Raw genomic sequence first — 27,181 nt, forward strand, 5'->3', positions numbered from 1 at the left:
GTGCGTGTAAATTTGCTCTTTTATAAAGTAAATATACAAAAATTATTTTTCTATTAAAATATTTATTTTTATCTTCAAATAAGATTAAGCTTTTGAACACAAATTCTTTAAATATGATTTGGGGCTTGATACATAGCGAGGCGAAAAAACATTTCCCTTTGAATTTGAAAACCATAGTCTAAGTATGGGCAAAAAATTTCTCAAGGTAGATATATTGGCAATAATCCTCGAGGGTTAATCGGTTGGCAAATAGGTGTGTAGACCAAGTTTAAAGATATTGTGCGAAAACTCGTTTAGGCATACGTCAAACCACAATAGCCCCAAAAAAAATGATAATAAAATTATAATTATAAAAAAAGAAATTAAATTAAATGCCCCCAAAACATAAGGTTAACCAAAAATGGGCAATTTCTTAAATCCTAAGTCAAAATGTTCTTTTTCAAAGGTTTAAGCAAAAATGTCTTAAATGTTTTTTTAAATATCAATAATACTTTTCACCACTTCTGTATAAAGTCTCACTCTCATACCTTCATCACATTATTCAAATTTTTAATCTTCACTCAAAATCTGAGATTATAAGAATATCAAATTTATATATGCTAGAAAAATATAAGAGGTATTTTGATTTTTGATAATATATGAAAGGGTTAAATGAAAATTTTATTATATTGGTAAAGTTTAATGTGGATTTTTTTGATGAATATATTTTTTAATCAATATTGTTCATTATGAAATTAATTATTGAAATGGTGGGTTTTGTTGTTTATTTTGAAGGAGAATAAACTCGACGTGATTAAAATATAATGAAATACATTAGAGTTTATAAAATAGTGGTTAAAATCCCATCTAAAACAACATTTGGGGGATTTTTTCAACTGTTGAGAGGAAACTATGATATCGATTCAATCCAAACAATATCCAGCTATGCATGAAACTAAAACGTATCAATTTAGATTCCCCTATAAAAATAAAAAATGATGAAGATGTTGAGGGTCTTATTAACATGTTAAAATACTTCCAAGAATGTATTCTAGTTTTTGTTATATATACCCTCATCAAAGCCCAAGGAGAAAAAAAAAAAGTGACAACGATGATGGTGAATTGAAAAAGGAATCTGTAGTGTTTGTTTAAAAACTATAAGGGCAGTAATGTAATTAGAGCTAAGGATGCATGGGTCATTTCTTATAGTAAGTGAGGGCAGTTTGGTAATTCTGCTGGGCAATCATTTGTGTTGACCTAAGTATATAAACTTTATTTTGGCCGACAACTGAAGAATAAAGAGAAAGGGAAAGCGTGAGGCTACTGTGTATTTCTTTCTCTGTTTTGTGCGTCTTGTGGCTGCTGTGTGGCTGAGTTTGCTCTCTGAGTTCGGTTGGTGGTGTCTCTACAGTGAAGTCAGGTTCTCTTTGACTTTGTATTGTCGTGTATTTGCTTTGTATATTGTTTTGATGTACAAAGATTGAGATCCGTGTGTTTGTATATTATAATCGAACTTGATATTAGTGGATTTGACTAGAGGAACACCTCTACCTTGGATGTAGGATTTCGTTTACGAGATCCGAACCAAGTAAATCGTGTTATTATATTTTTTCCTGTTTTTCGCTGTTGTATTGTTCGGATCGAATTATCTTGGGGTTCAGTAATATAAATCTATAACAAGTGGTATCAGAGCCATGAAAGATTTTTTCGATCTGTGATCTTGTGACCTATTTTCATTTCTTTTTTGTTTATATTCGGCTGATTGTGTATATCTTGAGATGTGTTTGGCTTTCGGGCTTTTCAATATATTCTAGTGAAATATATGTGCTGTGTCTCTTGATATATTTGAATATATTTTGGAAAGATTGTGTTCTTGTTGTGAGTACTTTGCTTTCTTAGTACTGTTGTATTTTCTTTTGGTACTTGTAGGATTAAAGAAACTAAAAGAAAAAGAAAAAGAACATAATGGGGTCAACAAGACTGGAAATAGAACAGTTTAATGGAAAAAATGATTTTAATATTTGGAGGAAAAAGATGAGGGTTGTTTTGGTGCATCAAAGGTGTGCGAAGGCCTTGAAAGGTGTAGATGTTTTACCTTCTGATATGACAGAATCTTAGAAGGCTGAGGTACTTGAAACTGCTTATAGCTTACTTATTTTACATCTATCTGATAATGTTTTAAGACAAGTTAATGATGTTAATACTGCTGCAAAATTATGGTTAAAGCTTGAATCGCTTTATATGACTAAATCTTTTACTAATAAAATATATTTGAAAGAGCAACTATTTGGTTTTAAAATGGATCCAAGAAAGTCTTTAGAAGAAAATTTAGATGAGTTCAATAATATTACTATTAATTTGGCTAATATAGAAGAAAAAATTTCTGATGAAAATCAAGCCATTATTATTTTGAACTCACTGCCTGAAACTTTTAAAGATGTAAAAGCTGCTATCAAATATGGTAGAGAGTCTCTTTCTTTAGAAGATGTTCTAGGGGCTCTTAAGTCAAAAGATTTAGAAATAAAGATAGAAAAGAAAACCATAGGTGAAGGTTTGCAAATTAGAGGCAGAACAAAAAAGAAATTTCAATAAAAAGATAAAAGAAATAATAGATCTAAATCTAGGCTAAAAAGAGTTTGTTGGAATTGTCATAAAGAAGGCCATATGAAAAGAAACTACCCTGAAAGAAAGAAAATGAATTTTCCTTTAAATAATGAGAAACATGAGTTTGTAAATCTACTTGATGGCTATGACAGTTGTGAAGTTTTGGTATTAACTGAAGGGTTGTCTAGGGAAGAATGGGTTTTAGATTATGGATGCACCTCTCACATGACACTTAGAAAAGACTGGTTTTTAGATTTAAAACAGATAAATGGGGGAAAAGTCTTAATGGGTAATGATGATGCATGTAAGGTAACTGGTATAAGTGCTATTAAACTGAAACTTGTTGATGGTTCTATTAAAATTCTCAATGATGTCAGACTAGTTCCTAAATTGAGAAGAAACCTAATATCTTTAGGTTTGTTAAGGTCCAATGGTTATTCTTATAAATCTGAAAAAGGTGTGCTTAAAATAATGAGAGGAGCTTTAGTAGTAATGAGAGCTAAATTGATAAATGGGTTATACATTTTAGAGGGAACAACTGTTAGTGACTCAATGTCTTCTAAACCTGATAAGGTGGATGAAACTGTTTTGTGGCATAAAAGGCTAGGACACATTAGTTTCTTGGGTTTGCAAGAACTTGGTAAACAAAACTTGATTAATTCTAACAGAATTTCTACATTGGAGTTTTGTGAGAATTGTGTTTTAGGGAAGTCACAAAGGTTGAGGTTTGTAGCTGCTACTCATAGATCAAAGAACATTCTTAATTATGTGCATTCAGATCTGTAGGGTTCTCCTCAGGTACCTAGTTCTCTGTCTAATGCTCATTATTTTCTAACCTTTGTGGATGATTTTTCAAGAAGAGTATGGGTTTATTTTTTAAAAACTAAAGATCAAGCATTTGAATTTTTTAAAGAATGGAAAACTCTTGTTGAAAATCAAACCAATAAGAAACTAAAGGTTTTAAGAACAGACAATGGTCTTGAATTTTGTAATAAACAGTTTATTGATTTTTGTAAACAATTTGGAATCTTGAGACATAGAACCTATGCAGACACTCCTCAGCAGAATGGTCTTGCTGAGAGAATGAATAAGGCCATTCTGAATAAGGTAAGATGCATGTTAGCTAACTTAGGATTGAGTAAGAAATTATGGGCTGAAGTAGTTGCTACTGCTTGTTATTTGATTAATAGATCACCCTCTTCTGTTATTAATTTTAAGACTCCTATTGAATTGTGGTTTGGTAAACCACCAAATTTAAATCACTTGAGACCTTTTAGATGTCTTGCCTATATTCACGTGAAACAGGGTAAGTTGAACCCTAGAGCTTTAAAGGTTGCCTTCTTAGGATACCCTACAGGGACTAAGGGTTATAAAGTTTGGTTAATTGATGAATTAAAATGTGTGGTTAGCAAGGATGTTGTGTTTAATGAATTTTTTTTTTTGTAAAGATCTGTTTATCTCTAACCAATCTCAGTCTAAAGAGGTTTATATTGAGGTGAAGAATTCTAACTTGAGAAATTCAGCTAGTGTTAAGTCAAGTAATGGACCTGGTTTAGGCTCAGATCCAATTCATGCTCCAAAGTATGAAAATAGGGGTTTGAACCAGCAACCATCACAGAGTCAAGGTCAAAGTAGTTTAGACAGTGATGTATATTCTGATTTTTCTAATTATCAATTGGCTAGAGATATGGCTAGAAGAGCTATTAAACTGCCATCTAAATATGCTCATGCAGATCTTATATCATATGCATTTAAAATAGGTGATTGCATTGAATTGAATGAACCATTAAATTTCAAACAAGCCTATATGAGTAAACACAAAAAGGAATGGTTAAATGCCATGTAAGCTGAAATTGATTCTCTGCATAAGAATAACACATGGATTCTTGTTAAAAAACTTGTAGATAAAAAGATTATAGGTTGTAAATGGGTTTTTAAAAGAAAACCTGCTACTCCAGGCTTTGAAAATGGAAGGTTTAAGGCTAGAGTTGTTGCAAAGGGTTTTTCCCAAGTAAAAGGAATTGACTATCATGAGATTTTTTCACTTGTTGTTAAACAGATATCAATAAGGCTTATTTTATCTACTGTGGTGTTATTTGATTTAGAACTTGAACAGCTAGATGTTACTATTGCCTTCCTTCATGGTAATCTAGAAGAGCAGATTTATATAGAGCAACCAGAGGGTTTTGAGAAACCTGGATCTGAAGATATGGTTTGTTTATTAAAAGGGTCATTGTATGGCCTAAAACAGTCATCAAGACAATGGTATAAAAGGTTTGATGACTATATGCTCTCCATTGGTTTTTCTAGAAGTAACTTTGATAATTGTGTTTATTTTTATAAAATTGAAACAGACAGCTATGTTTACTTGTTGATATATTTGGATGATATGCTTATTGTTTCAAAAAAAATAAGTGAACTGAATAGGTTGAAAAAATTGTTAAAAGATGAATTTGAAATGAAAGATTTAGGACCTGCAAAAAGAATCTTAGAAATGGATATTAATAGACATAGAATTAAAGGAATTTTAACTCTGTCTCAATCTGAATATGTTAAAAAGGTTCTTGAATTGTATGGTATGCATGATACTAAATCTGTGAATACTCCTATAGATGTTCATTTCAAATTAATATCTGTTTTGCATGATTTACCTATTGATGAATCTGAATATATGAAAAAGATTCCTTATGCAAATGTGGTAGGTAGCTTAATGTATGCTATAATAGGATCCAGGCCTGATATTGCTTATGCAATCAGTTTGGTGAGTAGGTTTATGGGAAAACCTTGTAAAACACACTGGAATGTTATGAAATGGGTGTTGAGATACTTGAAAGATTCATGTGATTTTGGTCTTGTATATACTGCATCTAATACTAACAGTTTACATGTTAAAGGATACTGTGATTCAGATTATGTTGCAGATTTAGACAAGAAGAGGTCTCTAACTAGCTATATTTTCACATTTGGTGGTAATGTGATAAGTTGGAAGAGTTGTCTTCAACATATTATTGCTTTGTATACAACAGAAGCTGAATATATTGCATTGACAGAGGCTACAAAAGAAGCTCTGTGGCTGAAAGGTATAACAGAAGAATTGGGGTTGCATTGTGGTACTCCTGTTATCTATTGTGACTCACAAAGTGCAATACATCTGTCTAAAAATAGTACTTTTCATCAGAGAACAAAGCATATAGAAGTTAGGTTACATTTTATAAGGGAAATTTTGTCTAGAGGTCAGGTAATTCTGGTGAAAATTGCTTCAGAGGTTAATCCTACTGATATTTTGACAAAGGTAGTTCCAATAAACAAGTTTAAGAGTGCCTTAGACTTGTTACAAATTGGAAAAGTGTGAGTCTGTTTTGCAGAGGTGTTTTGGCTAGTTTAATTCATGCTTTGAGTCTTGTAGTTTTCAAACAAGGTGGAGTTTGTAATATTTGTTTAAAAACTATAAAGGCAGTAATGTAATTAGAGCTAAGGATGCATGGGTCATTTCTTATAGTAAGTGAGGGCAGTTTGGTAATTCTGTTGGGCATTCACTTGTGTTGACCTAAGTATATAAACTTTATTTTGGTCGACAACTGAAGAATAAAAAGAAAGGGAAAGCATGAGGCTGCTGTGTATTTCTTTCTCTGTTTTGTGGGTCTTGTGGCTGCTGTGTGGTTGAGTTTGCTCTCTGAGTTCGGTTGGTGGTGTCTCTACGATGAAGTCAGGTTCTATTTGACTTTGTATTGTCGTGTATTTACTTTGTATATTGTTTTGATGTATAGAGATTGAGATCCGTGTGTTTGTATATTGTAATCGAACTTGATATTAGTGGATTTGACTAGAGGAACACCTCTGCCTTGGATATAGGATTTCGTTTACAAGATCCGAACCAAGTAAATCGTGTTGTTATATTTTTTCCTGTTTTCCGCTGTTATATTGTTCGAATTGGATTATCTTAGGGTTTGGTAATATAAATCTATAATAGAATCCGATGAGGAAGAGTTGACAAATTTTCATACTGATGCATTCTATTTTACTGTAGAATGAGTTCGTGGTGACAAAAAAGAGGTTTCAGATTGGGTTGACTTTGATGGGAACGAGATGACTGATATTCCTCTTGATAAGCTAGACCTAAAGGATATGTCACCTACCAATTATGATATAAGTTGTCTCTAGCTTGAAGATCCTCTTTAGGGTGGCGAGAATTATATTGGTCCATTTTTTGATAATGTCCCTACTGATCCATTTAAGCAGCTACCCGATTTTTCTTAATAACATTCAATAACATCAAGTGGTGCAAGATCAATACGAGAGGGAAATACTATAAAAATTGGTGATATTTTTAGGGATAAAAAACACTTGAAAGATACAGTGGCCCAATTTGTATTAGAGAAAGGATTTTAATACAAAGTGGTCAAGTCAGACACAAAGAGATGGAAGATTAAATGTATTGATGAGAAATGTCAATAGTATCTATCAAGAAGAAGAATAAAACCTAGTGACATATTTCGAATTTGTTCTATGAATCGCACACACACATGCTCAAGAGATCAGATAATATGCAAGTTAGGGCTTAAGCTTTAGGTCAATTAATGAAGTTCGTATTGATTGATCGTATTTATCAACCTAAGGAAATCATTATCGATATCACCGATAGTTATAAAATTGAATATCATATTCACAAGCTTAGTGGTCAAAAAATTAGGCAATACAATCATTGAGGGGCTCATCAGAAGACTCATTTATATTTTTACCAGATTATTATTATAATTTACAACATTCTAATCCATATACCGTGATGCATATACAAATAGATGAAAAACATTGCTTTCAATACTTTTTCACGGCGTTGGGTTATTTCATCCTTGCATTTCAACGATATCTCTAACTAATTATTTGCATTGACACTATTTTCTTAAATGGTCAATATCTTGGACATTTATTTCTTGCCATGGCCTTGGATGGTAATAGCTAGATCTACCCAGTGGTTTTCCGCATAGGAAAAAAGAATATCATTCAAAGTGGTGTTGGTTTTTGACAATGTTTAAAGATTGCATTGGTGAAGTGTCGTAATTGGTAATAATCTCATATTGACATCACGTTATATACTCTATAATGGCTTAGGTATTTCTAGATGTACACCATGGATGTTATTGTCATCACTTTTTTTGTAACATACGATTGTAGTACAAACGTAACTCACAGGATGTATGTTTATATTGGAAAACAGTGAAGGCCTATACAAATATAGATTTTAAGGTCATGATAAGATCTATTGATGAGGTAGATCTTGAAGTGGGGATTGCCTATATGAAGTGAGGTATCAGTTTTAAAGTAGGGCGCATTTTCCAAATAACAGGTATAATATAATGACAATCAACATTGCCAAGTCATTTAATGCACTTGTTAGACACATACGATGTTTGTCTATCACGATGTTGGCCAAGTTCATTTGGGACACTTTTATAGCGATGGTTTTACGAGAAGAGAAATCATATAAGTATGTATAGTGTTAATACTAACTATCTAATTGACTATAACTTTTTACACTTATATCTATTTAGTAACAAATGTGTTGATGCTTTTTAAAAATTACAGATAAATATCCCATTAAGTTACACCATGGACAGAGGAGAAGCTTGACCACCATATGTTAAAGTTTGTGAACTTTGAAATTCGTCCAATTACAAATGTTTGGTACCAAGTTATAGATAGGGCTGGATACATGGGCATTATGGAATTTCATGAGCAGACATGTACTTGCATGGAGTTTCAACGTTCAAGTATTTCATGTACGCATGATGTTGTTGTCATAAGACATATAAGACTCACCAATGTTTATACATAAGTCCATCCTTTTTAAACCATCGAATTCTACTGTTCAATGTATGTGAAAGTTGTTAATCCACTAAAAGATCAATCAAAATGGTTACATGATAAGGAGGGAAAAGTTATCTTTTCATTGTTTCTCGATCATCATTGATCGAGTTGCATTTAAACAAAAATCGATGTCCTTCGCATGTGAGGTCATTATATCAAAGGTTTGCAGTCAATGTAATTAACCTATACATATACAATCACACTACAAAAGTCCAACACTGGTTCCAAGCTCTATTTCATTGGGTTTATTAAGAAGAAATAAAGGAAAGAGATCTTTACAACCTAAACCTTATGTTTAGTTTGATTAATGTACTTGTTGAAATAAGATGTAACCATTGAAATCTTACACAATATTATTTGTGTTTCAAATATCTATTAATTGGTTATTATGTGTGATTTATATTTGATTCATGTTTTAATTTATATTTGTATTAAAATTACTAATGAACTTATGGTGTACTTGTTTCAAACATCTCATAAAACAGATAAAACATAAAATCATATGCATAAGCAATAAAATATGGAACATAAAATGTATACATAATAAATATGAAATTATATAAATAACCAAGGATAAATAAACATATGTATTTGCAATCTACTCGATATAATGAAACTACAACTCTAACGTCAAACGTCTTTACATCAAGGTGGAGGACTTGTGGGGGAAATCCAAACTTTGCTTAGATACTCTATGAAACGTAACATGAAAACATTGCAATCACCAAATCTTGTGCCTTGTTGGGGGATACCTTTCGCTCAGTGCAATGCTAAGTGATCCTGTCATGGTGTACGACTTGAGTTACTAACAGTAGCTGACTCAACAAATGGAGAAATAACAGTGGGTTCAATGAATGTAGAAATAGAGGTAGGCTTAACAATAAGTGACATGGGAGGAATGGGATCAATAGAGGGAGATGCACCGGCTGTAAAATTCGATGATGATGCTAATACTAGTAAAGAGAAATGATGTAGACCCGACAACCCAAAGTGGTCAACGACATTAATATACCATGATAACTGCTCCTTGGTTGGGGAAGTATCCAATAGGAAATTTATGTCATCCTACTCATTAAAATATAATAATTAACATTTTTTAATTATTTCAAAGTTACTAACCTTATTTCCATCGAATAAATATCCTATATCACCTCATCCCAAGAAGACTTTTGACTTCCACTTGAACATACATGGAAACGTAAAACAATCGATCAAATCCACCCACTTAGTCATAGAGTTCAATGTCTCGTATATCTAAAATTATGGTAACAAAATAAAAGTTTAGATTTCATCAATTTACTAATAATAAAAAAAATTATTTACACTGATCAACTTACCTTAAAAGCCCATAGGAATCTTATAATACCATACTTTCTATTACTGGTGTTGGGTGGGTCTGATGATAACCTCGTAATGGCCTTGCATATGGATCAGTATGTTATGTCCCATGCCAATTTCCCTCACAGTTAGGCATTGAATCCATCAAAATGATCAACCAATTGGAGAAACCACATATCAACCTTTTTTCACTCATTGTTTCCCAGTAACACCATATAGAGAAAATATAACAGAGCCAATTTAACGATGTCCTCATTATCACCCCCTATGGCCTTACAATAAATACCTTTTCAATATCACCATCGTCACCCTTTATGGCCTTGTAGTAAATACCTTCTCAATATCACCATCGTCACCCTTTATAGCCTTGTAGTAAATACCTTCTCAATATCACCATGGGTCATGGATTTGATACTCCTAAAATGTGTCTTTGATCTTGTTTCTGATATCCTATGGCATAAACATTGCAATGTTAGTGAACGTAGAGAAGTGAAAGCCAATAACAAGAGCAAACTCGTATGAGTCGAACCTCACATTAACCCTATTGATTTGGAACCAAAATTGGTCTTTCATGTCATGTTTAATAACCTTTCTCAATATAAATGAGTGAACCAAAACTGAGTTGAATCTCATGTCTTTAAACTATAGAAAATATCAAAAGCATGTCCTCTCAAGCATTTTTAATTGCCTTTGGGTTAAGGTAGACACAATCGAGGCCATGGGTTTTTGTTTTACCAAGGTTATTATCTTCACCAAGAAGTATAGACTTTTATCGGGAAATCTTAATTCCCCCATTTACTTCCCTTGATGCTCCTCTTGTTTTCGTTTTTTTAAATCATTATGTCAAACAATAGAAAAACTGTTATGACGATAATTTTCATAATATTATTAGAATAATTTAGAAAAATAGATTGAAAACTTAAAATCTACACATAAAAAAACCTTAATATGAAACGTACATATCCCTTAAATAAATAAAATCTATAAATTATCATAATAAATTAGAAAAATAGATTGAAAATTTGAAAAATACACGTTGAAAAACCCTAGGATAGCACAAATTTCAATTTTTCCCCCAAATTATGACAAATTTTAGTGTGCCCCTTTAATCCATAACAATTTGTTTACCCCCTCATAAACCTCATAATTTAAAAAAATTAAAAAAATTCGAAAACTACACATCCATAAACCTTAATACGAAATATACATATCTTCTAAAGAAGTAAAATCTATTAATTATCACAATAATTCAAAAAAATAGACTGAAAATTTGAAAATTACACATCGAAAAACCTTAGGATAACAAAAATTTCAATGTATCTCCAAATTCATGACAAATTTTAATTTGCCCCAAATTCATAACAATTTAAGTTTCCCCTTCATAAAAAACTTATAATCCAAAAAAATCAACAGAAAATTTGAAAATTACATGTTCAAATATAAAATGTACATATCCTCTAAATAAGTAAAATTTATCAATTATAGCAATAATTAAAAAAATGTACTGAAAATTTGAAAACCACATGTCAAAAACCCCTAAGCTAGCAAAAATTTGAATGTATCGCTAAATTTATGACAAATTTTAATTTACGTCAAATTCATGACAAATTTCAATTTAGCCCCTCAATCCATGACAATTCTTTTGCCTCCTCTAATTTATAACAATTTCAATTGGCCCCATCATAAACCTCATAATTCAATTTGCCCCTAACCTTGAAAAATGTCAATTTGCCCCCCTTAAACCCATTAATTAATTTTGCCTGTCAAAATCTAAAAAATAACAATTTTCCCCTATTGTGAAATATCACAAAGGGTCACTATTTAAAAACTCATTTTTTTCCCTAATTACAAAATATCACAAAGAGTCACTGTTGAAAAACTCTCATTTCCCCCTATCGTAAAATATCTCAAAGGTTATGTATTGTTTAAAAACTGGTATTTTCCCCTTATCGCAAAACCCTGAATGCCAGTAGTATAACTTCATTGTGAAACGGCATCTCCGCCACAATTTTCAACCAAAAAAATTCAATTTTCGACTCTCACTTTAACACTCAACAAATCTATGCATACTATAAAACAAAAAGCCTCAAAAAATTCATCCAAAATGCGCAAAAATCAACCCATAAAATTGATTGTTCATATTAGAAACCCCAACTCAAAAATTTGAAAAATCTTCATCCAATTAGTGAAATGTCAACATCAAAATGTTTAAAAATTGATAAATAATGAATTATTAACCTTGTTGGTCATTTTCGTCATTGAAAAACTAAAAAAACTCATTGGAATTGGTCGGTCTCGAATGACTCATGGTGGTAAAAAGTAAATTTCATGTTATGTGAAATGAATTTTGGAAAAGCATAGTGATTTCACAAAATTCCTTTCAGGTTTCATTTAATTATATAAATGGCAGTTTGGTTATTTCATGTTTTTGGGGTATTTTTGTTTAATAAAGAAAGATGGGGGCATTTTTGTTAGTTTTATATACAATGGGGTATTTAATTAATTATTGAATCTCTTATACAAAATATCTGATAATAACATTATTATTATTCATCAATATTACAAAAATATGTCTCCTTTTTTTTGTCTTTATGCTAGGAAAATATGAATTCTTCACATTTATTTTGTTTCCAATAACTATGGAGATTCAATGATTAATCCTATGTAGAGTTAGACATAAACAAAAAATAATAAAGAAAATGAAGTAAAATTAACTAAATTATATGTAACAAGAAAAGGAGAATTCATTAAAACTCAAAACGGAATTACTATCCAACGAAAGTATTAGAATTTATTTTAAGAAAGAAGAGAGAGCCAAGACTCGACACTAAGATTTGCAAAAAAATATATATATATATGGAAACCCTAATCTATAGAAATGAAAGAAGAAGAGAGAAACAGGGAGACAAGACGAGTTTTCTTGAAAAGGAAGAGAAACGATTTTATTAAAAAAATGAAAATATTTTAGCTTATTTATTCGAAACGGAATTTAACGGGACCGTTAAATAAAAGAGTACTTAACAAATCTAGTTATAAAAGAAACCCTTTTTGTTTTTGCAAATTACAATTGAATCCTTCAGAATTACAACAAAGTCATCCACATTTGATTTCTGAAATTTCAACATGTGCACTCGAATATCCCCTCTTAAACTCAACTTCTCTCAGCATGTGTTGTTGCACTTTGAAACATGCCAAATCCCCTCTTCAACTCATTTTCTTGGCTTGATACAGATGCTTGAGTTGATTCAATTTGATTTCCTTTTTTATCTTTTTATTTTTTATTTTTTGTAATCCCTTTTCTTTTGTAATTCTTTTTTTATTTTTTGTAGTTATTTGTTTTTGTAATAACAATATAAACAAGAGAGAGATTTAGAGTGTAGTACAGACCTGGGTGTTATATATATAAAGAACAATAAAATTATATATATAAATAATATGTATAATTTTATATACAAATAATTATATATCATTATGTAATTAAATATTACTTTATTTTTAATTTAAAATCATCTAATCATATGATAATATAATATTATTTATATATGTAACATTTAATACACCGCCGTGTAATAAGGACGAGCAGTAGAACAACAGACTAAAGAGTTAGTAGAACAGAAGCATAGAGAAGATGGCAAACTGAAGTGACAGAGGAAGGAATATTAGTTGAAAAGAAGAGAGCGTCGGATGGAAGAATTGTGCGAAAAAAAAATAAAAATAATACTGAAAGTGACCTTGAACAGGTAAAAAAAATTACAGTTCAGGAGGAATTGACTGCAGGGAGACAAAGTGAGACGGCCGTGTGAGACATCTTATCAAGGAAAAAAATACAGAATATCAATATTAGCAGTAAACAAAGGAGATGGTTTGTAGCAGGGGAGTGTAAGGTCTGATTGGGTGCGATTTGAGAATTTTTTTAAATTAAACTAAAAAAATTATTTATAAATTTTTTGAACAAAATTAAATCATTTTAAATTTTAAATTAAACTAAAAAAATATGACTTGTTTTAATTTAAATTATGATTTGAACTATAATTATTCGTATTTTATAATACACAATACATATTATATAATATGATATGATATAATATAGGCAAAAAATGATATGTATTATAAGATTTATCGAATTAATATAATATAATTTACATATCATATAATACAATATGTATTCTACGATTTAATACATATCATCGATATTGATTTATATACATTTTTAGAAAAAAATAATTGTGCAATAGGGGTGTATATAAAAATTTTTTAAATATTAATTGTGTTTATAATTTTTCTAAAATGGTAATGTGTCAATTATAATTTTTATTATTTTATTAATATTTTAATATTTCAAAGTGATTATTTAATAAAATTAATTGAATTATATTTTTCAAAAACATAATATAAATATGAAAAATAAACATGAAAATAAATATTAAAAAATAAGTTACACACCTAATTGTTTTTATATATATATATATAATTTATAGTTTAATTCAGTTTGAAAATCACTCAAACTGTAACCCAAACTTAAAACAATAGTTTGAAAAATTTTTAACTCAAACAAAACCGTTTTATACACTAAACTATAATTTTGCAATGGTTTGATTTAGTTTTACGATTTGAACTAAATTATACACACTTATAGATAATAGTGCAGAAATCAAGAACATAGTGATAATGGTATGGCATAACTTGATTAGGGAAGATATAAACAATAACTTGATTCAAACAAGATTAGAGAAGATATACTAACTTTCTTTACTATTTTCGATCGTCGGAAAACACTAAAATCGTCGAAAATCTCTTCGACCATAGGATGACTGTGGAGCGCGAATTTTCTTTGAATTTTCACAGTGAAAACGTGGAAGATTACCGTGGGAAATAAGAAAATTTTCTTTGTTTATATATAGGGGCAGTTTGGTCATTTCACAAAAATTGGGTATTTTTGTTTTAACCTGATTGTTTTGGGCAATTTTACTTAGACCCCCTTAATTTTGGTCATTTATTATAATTTCCCAGCATATAAACCCACAAGCAAGATTCCACTTTGTAGCAATTTGCACACACAAAAAGAAATATATCAAGCATCAGGCATCAAGCAAACAAATGAACAGTAGCTCGGAAACATAGGCAAGCAGAATTCCACTTTGTAGCAATCTGCACACGCAAAAAGAATACATATATCAAGCAAAGAAAATGAAAGTAGCTCAAAAGCATAAGTAATTAGCACCGATGAAAAAGAATCCAGCAAGTACATACCAACAATGCAAAAATAAAAAAAAATTAGTAGTCATCAAGAATTTGATGAGATCAGATCATGAAATCCAGCATCAAGTTGGAACAAATAGAAGCATGAAAAGCAGCGCATATCCAAAATATATAAGAAACTGCAGTATTATTCAGGAAGAATGTGATTAGGACAAGAGAACCAATATCAACAAAATACCACACAAACCAACAACGCAAAATCAACAACAGTGTTCAATAAGAATGAGAGCGGATTGAAAAAAAAAAAAAAAGAGTACTTTGCAATGTAGATGCAACAAGTATCTCTTTAGTGAAAAAACTAAGAAACACAACATCATCGAAGATGACATGGCCATCTGAGACCTCCAACGGTCGATTTCATCTTGGATGAAGGTGAAATATTTTTTGTCTGAGACAAAGACACTCCGATGAAGACGATTTCATCTTCATAGAAGGAAATCGGTTTCACCAATGAGTGGGGTTTGATCGGTAGAGAGAGATAAGGCAGGAGGGAGAGCTAACACGATCGGAAACGATAAACTTTATTATCTTCGACAATGGTTTCAAAATCTTATAGAGGAAATTACTACTTTTCAAACTTTAAGTAGAGGGAAATTGTTAGATTTTTAAACTGAAAGAGGATAATGTAATAAAATTTTAATTTTTTAAATTTTTTTGTTAAATGACGATTTTACCTCTAACCCTAATTGAAATTTTAATTGAAAATTGGTTCATATGTGAATGTTTGAATTTTTAAAAGTTAAAGGATAGTACTTTGAGACTTCACTATACCTTGGGTGGGAACAAGTCTTTTGGCTGAAAAAAAAAAAAATAGCAGTAATCAAGAATTTGATTAAACCATATCAAGAAATTCAGTTTCAAGTTGGAATAAATAGAAGCATGAAAAGCAGCACATATCCACAATAAGGGCTGGAAACAAGTTGAGTCAAGCCTAAATAGGGCCTGGTTCATTTTGGATTAGGCTCAACTGGGGTTTGTTTCGAGCTTACCGAGCTCGCTCAATCACATGTTTGTGTTTGACTCACTTGGTAATTTTACTGTTCGTGATCAACTCACATTAGCTCGAGTTCATGTTTATAGCTTGGGTTTGCATGAGTATTCATCTCGGCTCAGTTATCAGGCTCGACGTTAGGCTTGGTTATTAGGCTTATTTCAAATTTTAGATTATTCAAATGTACAATGATCTATATCACATGCAAATTGTTTAATTTTTTTTTTTTTTCATTTAAGCAAGCCATGCTCATCTCAAGAGCCAAGCTCAACTTGCTTAGTGCATGTTCGAGTTTAGGCTCATAATCGTTTTTTGTTTGAAACCTAGACTCGCATTTGTTCTCATGTTCGTTTATAGTAGACTCGATTCAGACTCATTCGAGTAAAACTTTTTTCAAGCCCAAACAAGCTTCCTTCAAATTTAGCCCTATTCACAATACAAAAGAAACTGCATTATTATTTGAGAAAGGTCAAAAGACTTATTCCCAACCAAGGTTTGGTGTATTTCCAAACTTCCACCCATTAAGTTTTGAAAACCTAAACACCCACTTGTCATCTAACTTTTGTTAAATTTTATTGTTATTATAAAGGGTAAAAATATCATTTCCCCACTATCTATGGGTTCCATCTTTTTCCATTGCAACCGCCTCCCCCCCCCCCCCCCCTAGACTTTTGAAAACTTCATTTCACCTTCTATTGAACTTCAATTTCTGGCTTCCTTTCCTTACTCTTCGACCTCCTCTTTTGTCTAAATCAAGCTAAGTTGGCCTTGCCTTCTAGAAGGTAGACATCGTGTCCACCCATTAGTTTAATGATCCATTATCCCATTTAATGATCGACGCTCAATGGAGACAAAGGACTAACAAGAGTTGCACACAAGGAGGACACGATAGGAAGGGATGCTAACGATGTCGATCTTTGGTTGGACTAAACGAAGATGATGCCAATCTTTGTGTGCAACTCTTGCTCAATTTCTAGAGAGAAGGAGAGAAGCCAATCACGACATCGTCGATCTCCATCAAGCACTGGAGAGAAGGCAACCAACCTGGCCTTGTACCTTTGGATAAACCCATCAGGATTGTATTTAATCCTAAAAGCCCATTTACAACTGTAAGCGAAAATAATACAAATCTAAGATCACAGGAAAAACATACCCGGTTTAGAAATCTGACAATTTGATAATGATTGGTGATTTAATATACTCCTGGCGGTATCCATAACACACTTTGCTAGATTTGTTTTCTGTAAAATTTCTTCCAGATGATAGATATTGAAAAGAAAGCAGTATTATAATTTTTGTTAGCATAAAAGTTGTATCCCAATGGAAGTTACGTTAATTAATATTAAAAGGGAGAGTGACCGTTATCTTTAATAACTGTCAAGGGCAAAAAGGGTATTATAACATATTATGGGTTAATATTGCTTTTGTAGCCATAATGGATCTGGTCAACCCATCATAGGTCGACCGAATCCAATATCTCCCACTCACACATGATGGGGTGATCCGAATCACAATACTTTTCCACATAAATCTTACAGAACAGAGCAATTTATACTGGCAAATGTGTAGTGCGACCTTGCGAGCAACCTGCACTTGAGAGCTAATTTACTATACATCTGTTAAGAATAACATAGTCGCTTCAACCCAAAATAAAAATAAAGCGTTAGTCTCGTAGTATCTCAGACTTACTCGATAACACTAGCCCCTTTAATCTCTCATTTGTTAGTATGTTATATTCTCATGTATCCATGATTAAGTCCAATCTCCTATATGAGTGACATGATCGACCGACTAATAAACACACGTAATATATAAGTCTTCGTCTTCAACTCGAAATTTTCAATTTAAACTTAATTGCTTTTTTAGTCATGTTTCATAAATTGACTCATACATGACCATAGGTTCCAAGCTAAGATAACAACACTAAAAATAAATATCAAATAACAGTAAAAAGTCAAAGGGTACCAACATAAGGTAATCCTCATAAAGCCTCACACAGTGAAGGAGTATGGATTCATCCTTCCACTACTTTAAATGGTTATTTTATTTATGCATACATGGTATGAATTATGTGCTACAATATGTATCTTTTCAAAATGTCATTACCAACATTGTACAGATCTTAGTTTAGTCGTTGCACTTAACGCCTAAACTGAGTTTTTAATCATCTTTCCAATCTTGCAGGTATCTTTATCAATTAAAAACTCACATCTGGCATTCACAAGTTATTTGAACGTGTGAAATCCAAATCGGTTATTTTCAAATTCATCAAGTCATGACCTCATCTTGATTAATCATTAAGGCGACATATCTAATAACTTGTTTCTTGAGCAATTCTTATGTTCTAAGTGCGTTCTTTTAGCAGTATCAATCTCAAGAAACATGTCTCATCTTTGCACGCTCTCCTCAGTGTCAAAGACGACTGCTCGTGTGAGAGGGTCAATCAAACTTGTATGACATTATCATCTTGTTGAGCTTTCAAAAAAAATAATGTGTATATCCATAAACACAAAGAATTCAAACACATAAATAAAAATAAATTCAAATTTTTTTATGTTCTAACGTTGTGTTACAAGTACAATATATACTCAACAAGTCATATATCATATTCTACGCAAGCTAAGAGACTTAACATGTGCAAGATATACATCTCTTGAGATCAGTTTGGTTAGAGGATTAGCAATCATGTTATGCATAGAAATATATTGTACCATCACTTCCTTATTCGAAATGATGTCTTTGACAAAGATATATCTGACGTTGATATATTTGGTTCTATTGTAGAATTTGGGATCCTTTGTGAAAGCTATCGCAACTTGATTATCACAATGCACAACTACAGGACCAACTACTACGTCAAGTACACCCAAATTCTCAAAAAATCTTTTCAACCAAATAGTTTCCTGCATAACAGTAGAACATGTTACAAATTTTACTTCCATTGTGGATAAAGATATGCACGTTTGTTTCTTACTACTCCAAGATATGACGCCATTTTGGAGTAAGAAAGCATAACCAGAAGTTGATTTGCGTTGGTCTAAATCACCACCCCAGTCGGCATTTGAATAGCCAACAATATGCAAATCTTTTCCTTGATAGCATAAACAATAATCCACAGTGCCTTTCAGATATCTCAATATCCTCTTGATAGCCTTCCAATGTTCTCTTCCTAGATTCGATTGATATCGACTAACCAATCTAATAGCGAAGCATATATCGGGGCGAGTATACATCATTACGTACATAAGACTTCTAACCGCACTTGAATAAGGTACTAGAAACATTTTATTTCTTTCGTTTTGAGTCTTTGGACACAAATCTTGGCTCAACAAATCGCCTTTTGACACAGGATTATCTACGGGTTTGCAGTTTGACATGTTGAATCGTTCTAGAATCTTTTGGATAAAACGTTCTTGCGATAGAGCCAAAAGTCTCTTTGAGTGATCCCTTTTGATTTTTATACCTAAAATATAATCTGCTTCACCCATATCCTTCATGTCAAAATTTGCAGATAACCAATTTTTAATGATCATCACATATTTCCAATCACTCCTAGTTATCAGTACATCATCTACATAAAGAGATAGAATTGCAAATTTGTTTCAGACTTTTTCACATAGACATAGTGATCTTGTTCTAACATCTTAAAATTATAAGACAATATCGCCTTATGAAATTTTAAGTACCATTGTCTTTATGAGTGTTTTAGGCCATATATTGATTTTTGAAGCTTGCATACTTTGCGCTCTTAGCCTTTTACTACAAAACCTATAGGCTGATCCATGTAGATTTCTTCGTCAAGCTCTCCATTAAGAAAAGTTGTTTTGACATCCATCTGATGCAATTCTATATCTAAGTGTGGTACTATAGCTAGAATGACACGGATAAAAGTAGACCTCATAACAAGCAAAAATGTTTCTTCAAAATCTATACCTTCTTGTTGGGTATAACCTTTTGCCACTAGGCGAGCTTTGTCTTCTATCTATTGAGTCATCTGCCTTTTGTTTAATTTTGAGAATCCATTTATTTCCAATGGATTTTCGACCCGGTAGTAAGTCCACTAGACTTCAAACTCGGTTAATTTCCATGGATTTTATTTCTTCCTCTAATGCTTCTTGCCACTTTTCCTTATTGAGGGATTATAGAGCTTTTTTTATATTTTTAGGCTCATTGTCTTCAGGAGGAGCAATTATAAAAATTTCATTTTCAATTTCGAAACTTCTTTTAGGGATTTGAAAACGTTCGCTCCTACGCAATTGAGGATTTTCACTCCCACTATTCGAAATAGGTTGGAGCATAACCTTATTGCTCCCACTATCTGTAACAGGTAGAGACATCGTCTCTTGTGACACAACTAATGGTCATTGAGACGAACCTTCTCAACATTCCTCTTCCGTTTCATACAAATGAAGACTTTTATCAATATCACCATTTTTAGAAAATTCATCTTGTATGAATGTCGCATCCTTAGATTCTATTTCAGTCATTCTTCCATCAGAGTCCTCTCCTATGAACACGTACCTTTTGGAGTTTAAGTTTGAATCGAATTACAGTTAAATTTGATCTAAATTATTTTGAATTTAAATTTAAGTTTGAATCGAATAAATTAAATAATAATTTAAATCTGAATTAATTCAAACTTTATATTTAAAATAATTTATATTAAATACAAAATTAAATTATTTTTTAGTCAAATTTTAATTTTAATATATTTATTTTAAATCTCTTTTTTGAATTTAAATCTATTCGGATCTTAGCCCTATTCAAGCTGGACCGGATCAAATTCAGTTCTTTTCAAAATTATAGGTAACCCGGGATTATTTTAATGTTTTAATACCCCTGGAAACGGTTGCGTATTTCACAGGCCTATACCTCTCATATCGTCTCTCCTGCGTAGGTGAGTAAAATCACAACTCGGTTGCCTGAAGCCGAAGGGAAGATAAAGATAAAAGAGAAGATTAGGACAGAGTGGCCATGGATGAAGAAGAACACGAGGTGTACGGAGGCGAAATTCCCGACATGGAAGGTGACATGGACGGTCACAACGCTGACGTCTACATGTCCGCCGCCGATGAGGACGCTGTTAAGGTAGTTACTGAGAACTCTCTACGGTCAATAGAAACCATGGTATTTGATAGATCTAATATGGCCTCTATGTGCAGGAGTTAGATGAGATGAAGAAGCGGTTGAAGGAGATGGAGGAGGAAGCTGCGGCTCTTCGCGAGATGCAGGCCAAGGTTGAGAAAGAGATGGGTGCCGTTTCAGGTATTGTTTTCCTTTTCTTTTGATTGCTGATTTAGTTGCAGAATCCGTGGCTTTAGATTGTGATTAATTTTGTTCATCATATCCGGTTTGTACAGATCGAAAATTGTATGCGTTATTTTTTTGGTGGTAAGATTAAATATGGGAACAGTAATTGTAATTAGTTTTTTGTGTCTGTTTTCATGAATCAAGTACCGCGTAGCTTTGTGATTTCAATTTTAAACCTTAGTAAGGTTATTTGTTTTGTGTTATCAATTCAACGATACCTTTTCATCTGCACCTAAATTTATGGATAATGGGACACTTTCTAACTACATGACCTTGTTTTTAATGGGTGCTTGGGCTGTATTAGGAGGATGGGTTACTCCAGCTGGAAGGCTAGTGTTTTGTTAATTTACACGCTTCTGTTCTTTATTCCCAATTGATGATTTAAGGTTTTTAACCGCATTTTAAAGTGAACTTAGTTGCATTGTTGATTATTGAGGAACTGTTTATTTTTAAATTTTGGACTGTCTTCAAGTTCCAATCAGAAATTTTATCTACTTGTTTTAAGTGATGTAAGTCACATGCCAGTTTTACAGCAACTTTTGATCCAGACACACTAATATTTTCTTTTTAAATTATCAACATGTTTATTTTGTCTCACAGACCCTGCTAGTGCAGCTACTAATCAAGCAAACAGGGAAGAAGCGGATTCACGATCAGTATTTGTTGGCAATGTGAGAAACATGATACTTCTATCTTGTGATGCATTACCTTTTCTAGAAATATTATGATTCATTTTGTATTATGATTCACGATCAGAAGCGGGTTTTCAAGCTACTGATGTCTGTTATGATTCATTTTGTATGTGTGGAATTCTCTCTTCTGCCATTCTCTGGTTACTTGAGCCATATGTGTAGAATATCTGTCTCCTTTGTAACAGTCTCCTTAATTGATTCTTTTAACTTTGAGCTGTTGTTTATGGTAACTTCTGTTTGTGTTTGGTTTGAATTTGGACAGTTCTTGGCTTAAGTAGGATCATGGTTTGATGCTATGTATTACTATGATCGCTGGGGTTTTTTTATATTCTTCAAGTTTTCTGTATACTAATGTTGTGATAATTACATTATTTTGTCTGTGGGTCAAATTTATTGTTCTTATATAAGCCTGTATTTGAAGGGAGCAAAGTGATCCCTATAAGTATGAATTTTAAAATGAAATGACAAAAAAGGAATCAGAAAAGTGAAAAAAATTGCAAAAACGAAAGGAAAAACATGAAAAGAGAGAAAAAAAAAAAAGAAAGGGAAAATTATTTAATAGAAAAAAGAAAGCTGAAAGAAACATTGAGAAACAAAACTCAAAAGATTGAGAATTTGAAGAAAAAAAATGGTTACATGAAAAAAGATGGGGGAAATATGAAAGACATGTGGGTTAATAATGCATGAAGTGACACTATGGTGAAAGAGTCACTAGTAAAAGGCATTTGAAAGGATTGCTAGACTGGACGGAAGTAAATGCAAGTTAAGATGTTTCAACTTCTACCAGCCAGAGGACAAAATTTAGTTTCTCTGAAGTTGAAAGGAAAACTAGGCTACACAATCTAAATCAAAGAGCCCTGCTGCTGCTGCTGGAGTTTTACATTGGAGCCTCCGACATTTGTGGTTGTTTGAGGACATGTGGTGAGAGGCATGCATTTATCACTTCCTTTTTTTTTTTTTTTTGGCTTCCTTGTGGCTTTATCCCTTATTTGCCACTTGTTTCCCAGAAGAATATTTGTATGTTGATGGTACCTTGAACATGACTTGCTTGATTTTGTTTTAAGTGCAATAGTTTATCGAAGACATTCCTCAGCTAAAGGGATTCTGTTAAGATCCCAAGTGCAAGGTATGGGACTTGGATCCCACATTGGAAAGTATGGACAATTAGTGTGGGGTTTATATGGCTTGGGCTCTCCCATCTCAATAGCTAGCTTTTGAGGTGTGGTTCTCCTAAGGTTCGTATCAGATTCTTGACAAACCATTGATAATGAAACGTAATTTTTGCATTTCTTTTGGGAAGGGATGAGTTGAGACTTTATTAAAGTAATCTAGGAGAATAGAAATTTCATTAATAAATTTAATCTGAGAGTTCATACATGTTTCATTGGAGATCTACTGCCATACTGGTATCTTATAATGATATGAGTGATTTCCACTGTATGGTCCTCTCACTGTCATTTTCTTTTCACACTTGATCTTATAGTTATTTCTATTCTAAAGCTCTTCATCAATCTTTGGTCTTTGCACTCCACAGCCTATGGCCAAAGTTTTAAATTTATTATCTCTTATTAATCCAGATGATTGTGATTCGATATTAGTTTGTAAGATTATTCTCGATGGGATTGAACCTCTTCTGTAATGCATTTCTACGATAATTTGTTTGATAAGAACCCTTTTCATTCACAAGCAAAGGAGTTTTGGAAATAGCGATTCAGTCCCTAAGTCATGTTGTTCATGTTATCTCAATGATCATTTGAGGACAGTCACATAGATGTTACATGGAAGCTGATTGTACTTATTTCATTCTGCAAATAATTTTCTTTTTTTCATATTCAGGCACTTTTAAATGAAAATATGATAGAAAATTTGAAAATGAGAAGATAAAGTATATTACTGTAGTTCTGTATTTGAGAATGCTGAGATGTTGAGTTAATGTTGCTTGCTAGGGAATTATTCAACAGCTCTGGAAGTTGCTTTCTTACTGGAGCTGAATTATGTATGCGATCAGTGGAGGTGAAAATAATGGAGAATGGTAAATGTGAAAATACAAAGATTTAGGGAGAGAGCACGGGAGATTGTATATAAAATGAGATTTACGTAGTGATCTACTTTCTTCTTGTTTGAAGATGCAAGTGATTATCCTTGTGGAAAGTAAATGGGATTGTGCATTACTTAAAGATTTCTGTTGTGTGAGACTTGTTTGAATTTTTTGTTCCTTTTTGAATTGCCATTGTGGTCAATTTTAAATATCTGAATTTGGCAGTTTTGATTGCCTTTGCCAACTAATGTCTTCAACTGATTTGGCATGCAGGTCGATTATGCATGCACACCTGAAGAGGTGCAGCAACATTTCCAGTCCTGTGGTACTGTTAACCGGGTAACTATTCTGACGGACAAGTTTGGCCAACCAAAGGGTTTTGCTTATGTGGAATTTCTTGAAGTAGAAGCTATTCAAGAGGCTCTACAGCTGAATGAGTCTGAATTACATGGTCGTCAACTGAAGGTAACCCAATATCTTCAGAGAAATGAAGTAACTTGAGAATTTTCAACCTTAAACCAGCAACATATTTTTCAATCTCAAATGCTTCATGATTGTTTTTAATTTTGTGGTTATTGATTTCTTGATATGGCTTGCAGGTATTGCCTAAAAGGACCAATGTGCCTGGGATGAAGCAATATCGCGGAAGGCGTTTCAGTCCTTACATGGGATACCGGGGTAGAAGGCCTTATGTACCTCCATATTTCTACTCCCCATATGGTTACGGGTAATGTCTCAAGCAATGCTTGGTAGTTCTCTTTGATAATGGTAACATCGTCATCTTTGACTCATTTACCTCATTTCATCTCCGAAACCTGCTGCAGGAAGGTTCCTAGGTTCAGAAGGCCAATGCGTTACATGCCCTACTATTAGTAGAGACTGTGCTTGTGTTACAAGATGATTAATCTTATTATGTTATGGATGTTTACTTGCAGGAACTTGAGTTCTATGTACTATCATTTTGAATACTGTCTTATTTGTGTCGTGCATGGTCAACTTTATCAATGTAAAAATTATTGAATTTCTAGTTGAGCTTTGACAATTTGATTAACTTTTTTAATCAATTAATGCTTACATAATTATTTTCACCCATCAAATGTTAAATTTAGCCATTTAAAGTTTAATTACCTGCTTGTTATGGTTGCTGGATGATTTTTAACGTGGGCTGACATTTTTGGATGATTTTGATAATTATAAGGGTTTCCAGTACTTACTGAATAAGCCATGTCAAAAAATAAAAAATAAAATAAAACTATATTGTATGCACATATGGATGTCATGATATGATTGTGTGATTTTGAATAAATAATAAACACTCAATTACTAAATGACATATTTGTATATCAAAAATATGTATACATAGTATTGTTAAAAAATTAATAATAATTTAGTGATTGTCCAATACAATAAATATGTAAATATATTTTTAGTATACAATTTGTATATATAGATAATGTGATATTATATAATTAGATAATTTTAAATTAATAAAAAATAATATTTAATCAAATGATGATACATTATTTATATACTTAAATTAGATATTGAGAGCGTTTATGCATAAAATTGTTCAATTTATTTTATATTTTTATCACAAAACGTGAGAAATGAGATTTTAACTTCCCTAGGAATAGTAATAATCTAGAGTTGAATAAAAATACTAGATTGCCTTCATTGAATTCCTTCTTTAGAATGTTATTATCATGTCATTTCTTTGTTCTTTCCTTGTATATGCACGTATTCTCGTATGCGTCCAATTGAAATTCTTTGAGCTCGTTTAATTGCAAGAGTATTTTTTTTCCAACTAGTTTTGCATCGAAGTTTAGATATCTTGTAGCCTAATATGCTCTGTGTTCTGGCTTGACAAAAAGGTGGTAGGATTTTCCATATACTAGACGATATGGCGATGTGCCAATTGGAGTTTTATATGTGGTACAATAGGCCCATAATGCATCATCCAATCATATACTCCAATTTTTGCATGAACTATTGACAATTTTTTTCAATATAGATTGAAGCTCCTTGTTGGATATTTTGACTTGGCCATTGATTTGCGGATGGTACGAGATTGCAATTTTGTGAGCACATTGTATTTCTTTAACACCTTTTCCATTAAGTATTTACAAAAATATGAGCCTTTGTCATTGATTAGTGCCCTTGGTATACTGAAACGGGAGAAAATTTGTTTTTTCAAGAATTTGATTACGACCTTAGCATTGCCAACGCTTCTACCCATTTGGATACGTAGTCCACTGCTACTAGGATGTAGTAACTTTCTTATGATACAAGGAACAATCCCATGAAGTCTATCCCTCATACGTTAAATAATTCGATCTCTAAGATTGTGCTAAGGGTTATTTTGTATCTTTGTGATAAATTTCTTGTCTTTTGACATTGGTCATGTTTTTTTACAAAGTTCCTTTTATCTTAGAACATGGATAACCAATAAAATCTACATTGTAATACCTTCACTATTGTTCTGGATGCAGTGAAATGTTCATCTGTTTTTAAGGAACAACAAATGAGTCAATATGTTGTATATCTCGTTTTCAAGCACGTACCATTGTATCAGTCCATCATAACACCATTTGTATAATAAAGGTTCCTCCCAATAATAGTTTCTATGGTCATGCAAAAACTTCTTTCAATAATGGAAGTTAAGGTCTAATGGTAGGAGTCCATATACCAAGTAGTTTACTATGTTTGTATACCGCGAAGTATTCCATTTATAGATTGTCATCAACTGCTCATTTGGGAACGCATCATCTATGGGTAGCTTCTTGTTGTCCCTCCTCCTCACTTGTCGTTTTCTATATGTGACAAGTGATCAATGATTACTTTTTCTACTATATTTTTTTCTTGTATTTCTAAATCAAATTCTTGTAGCAATAGGATCTAATGGATTAGTCATAAGTTGCCATCTTTCTTGTTTAATAGATACTTGAGAGCTGTGTGACCTGTATAGACAATAACCTTTGAACCTATTAGATATAATTTGAATTTGTCAAATGTGAAGACTATTGTTAATAATTCTTTCTCTATTATGGCATAATTGATTTGTGCTTCGTCTAACGTATGGCTTGCATAGTAGATCGCATATGGTTT

General features: G+C 32.1%; 1 protein-coding gene across 1 annotated transcript; it reads left to right on the top strand.

The window, feature by feature from the left end:
* The first annotated feature begins 20,875 nt into the window (after positions 1-20,875).
* Positions 20,876-25,103, top strand: LOC123199134 (polyadenylate-binding protein 2-like). Its single transcript, XM_044613996.1, has 6 exons — positions 20,876-21,124; positions 21,199-21,301; positions 21,947-22,017; positions 24,350-24,541; positions 24,676-24,803; positions 24,901-25,103. The coding sequence occupies exons 1-6, from the start codon at positions 21,011-21,013 to the stop codon at positions 24,947-24,949; spliced, it is 657 nt and encodes a 218-aa protein (XP_044469931.1). The 5' UTR covers positions 20,876-21,010; the 3' UTR covers positions 24,950-25,103.
* Positions 25,104-27,181: the final 2,078 nt, after the last annotated feature.

Source organism: Mangifera indica, chromosome 16, assembly GCF_011075055.1.
Source record: "Mangifera indica cultivar Alphonso chromosome 16, CATAS_Mindica_2.1, whole genome shotgun sequence".
Lineage (NCBI taxonomy): Eukaryota > Viridiplantae > Streptophyta > Magnoliopsida > Sapindales > Anacardiaceae > Mangifera > Mangifera indica.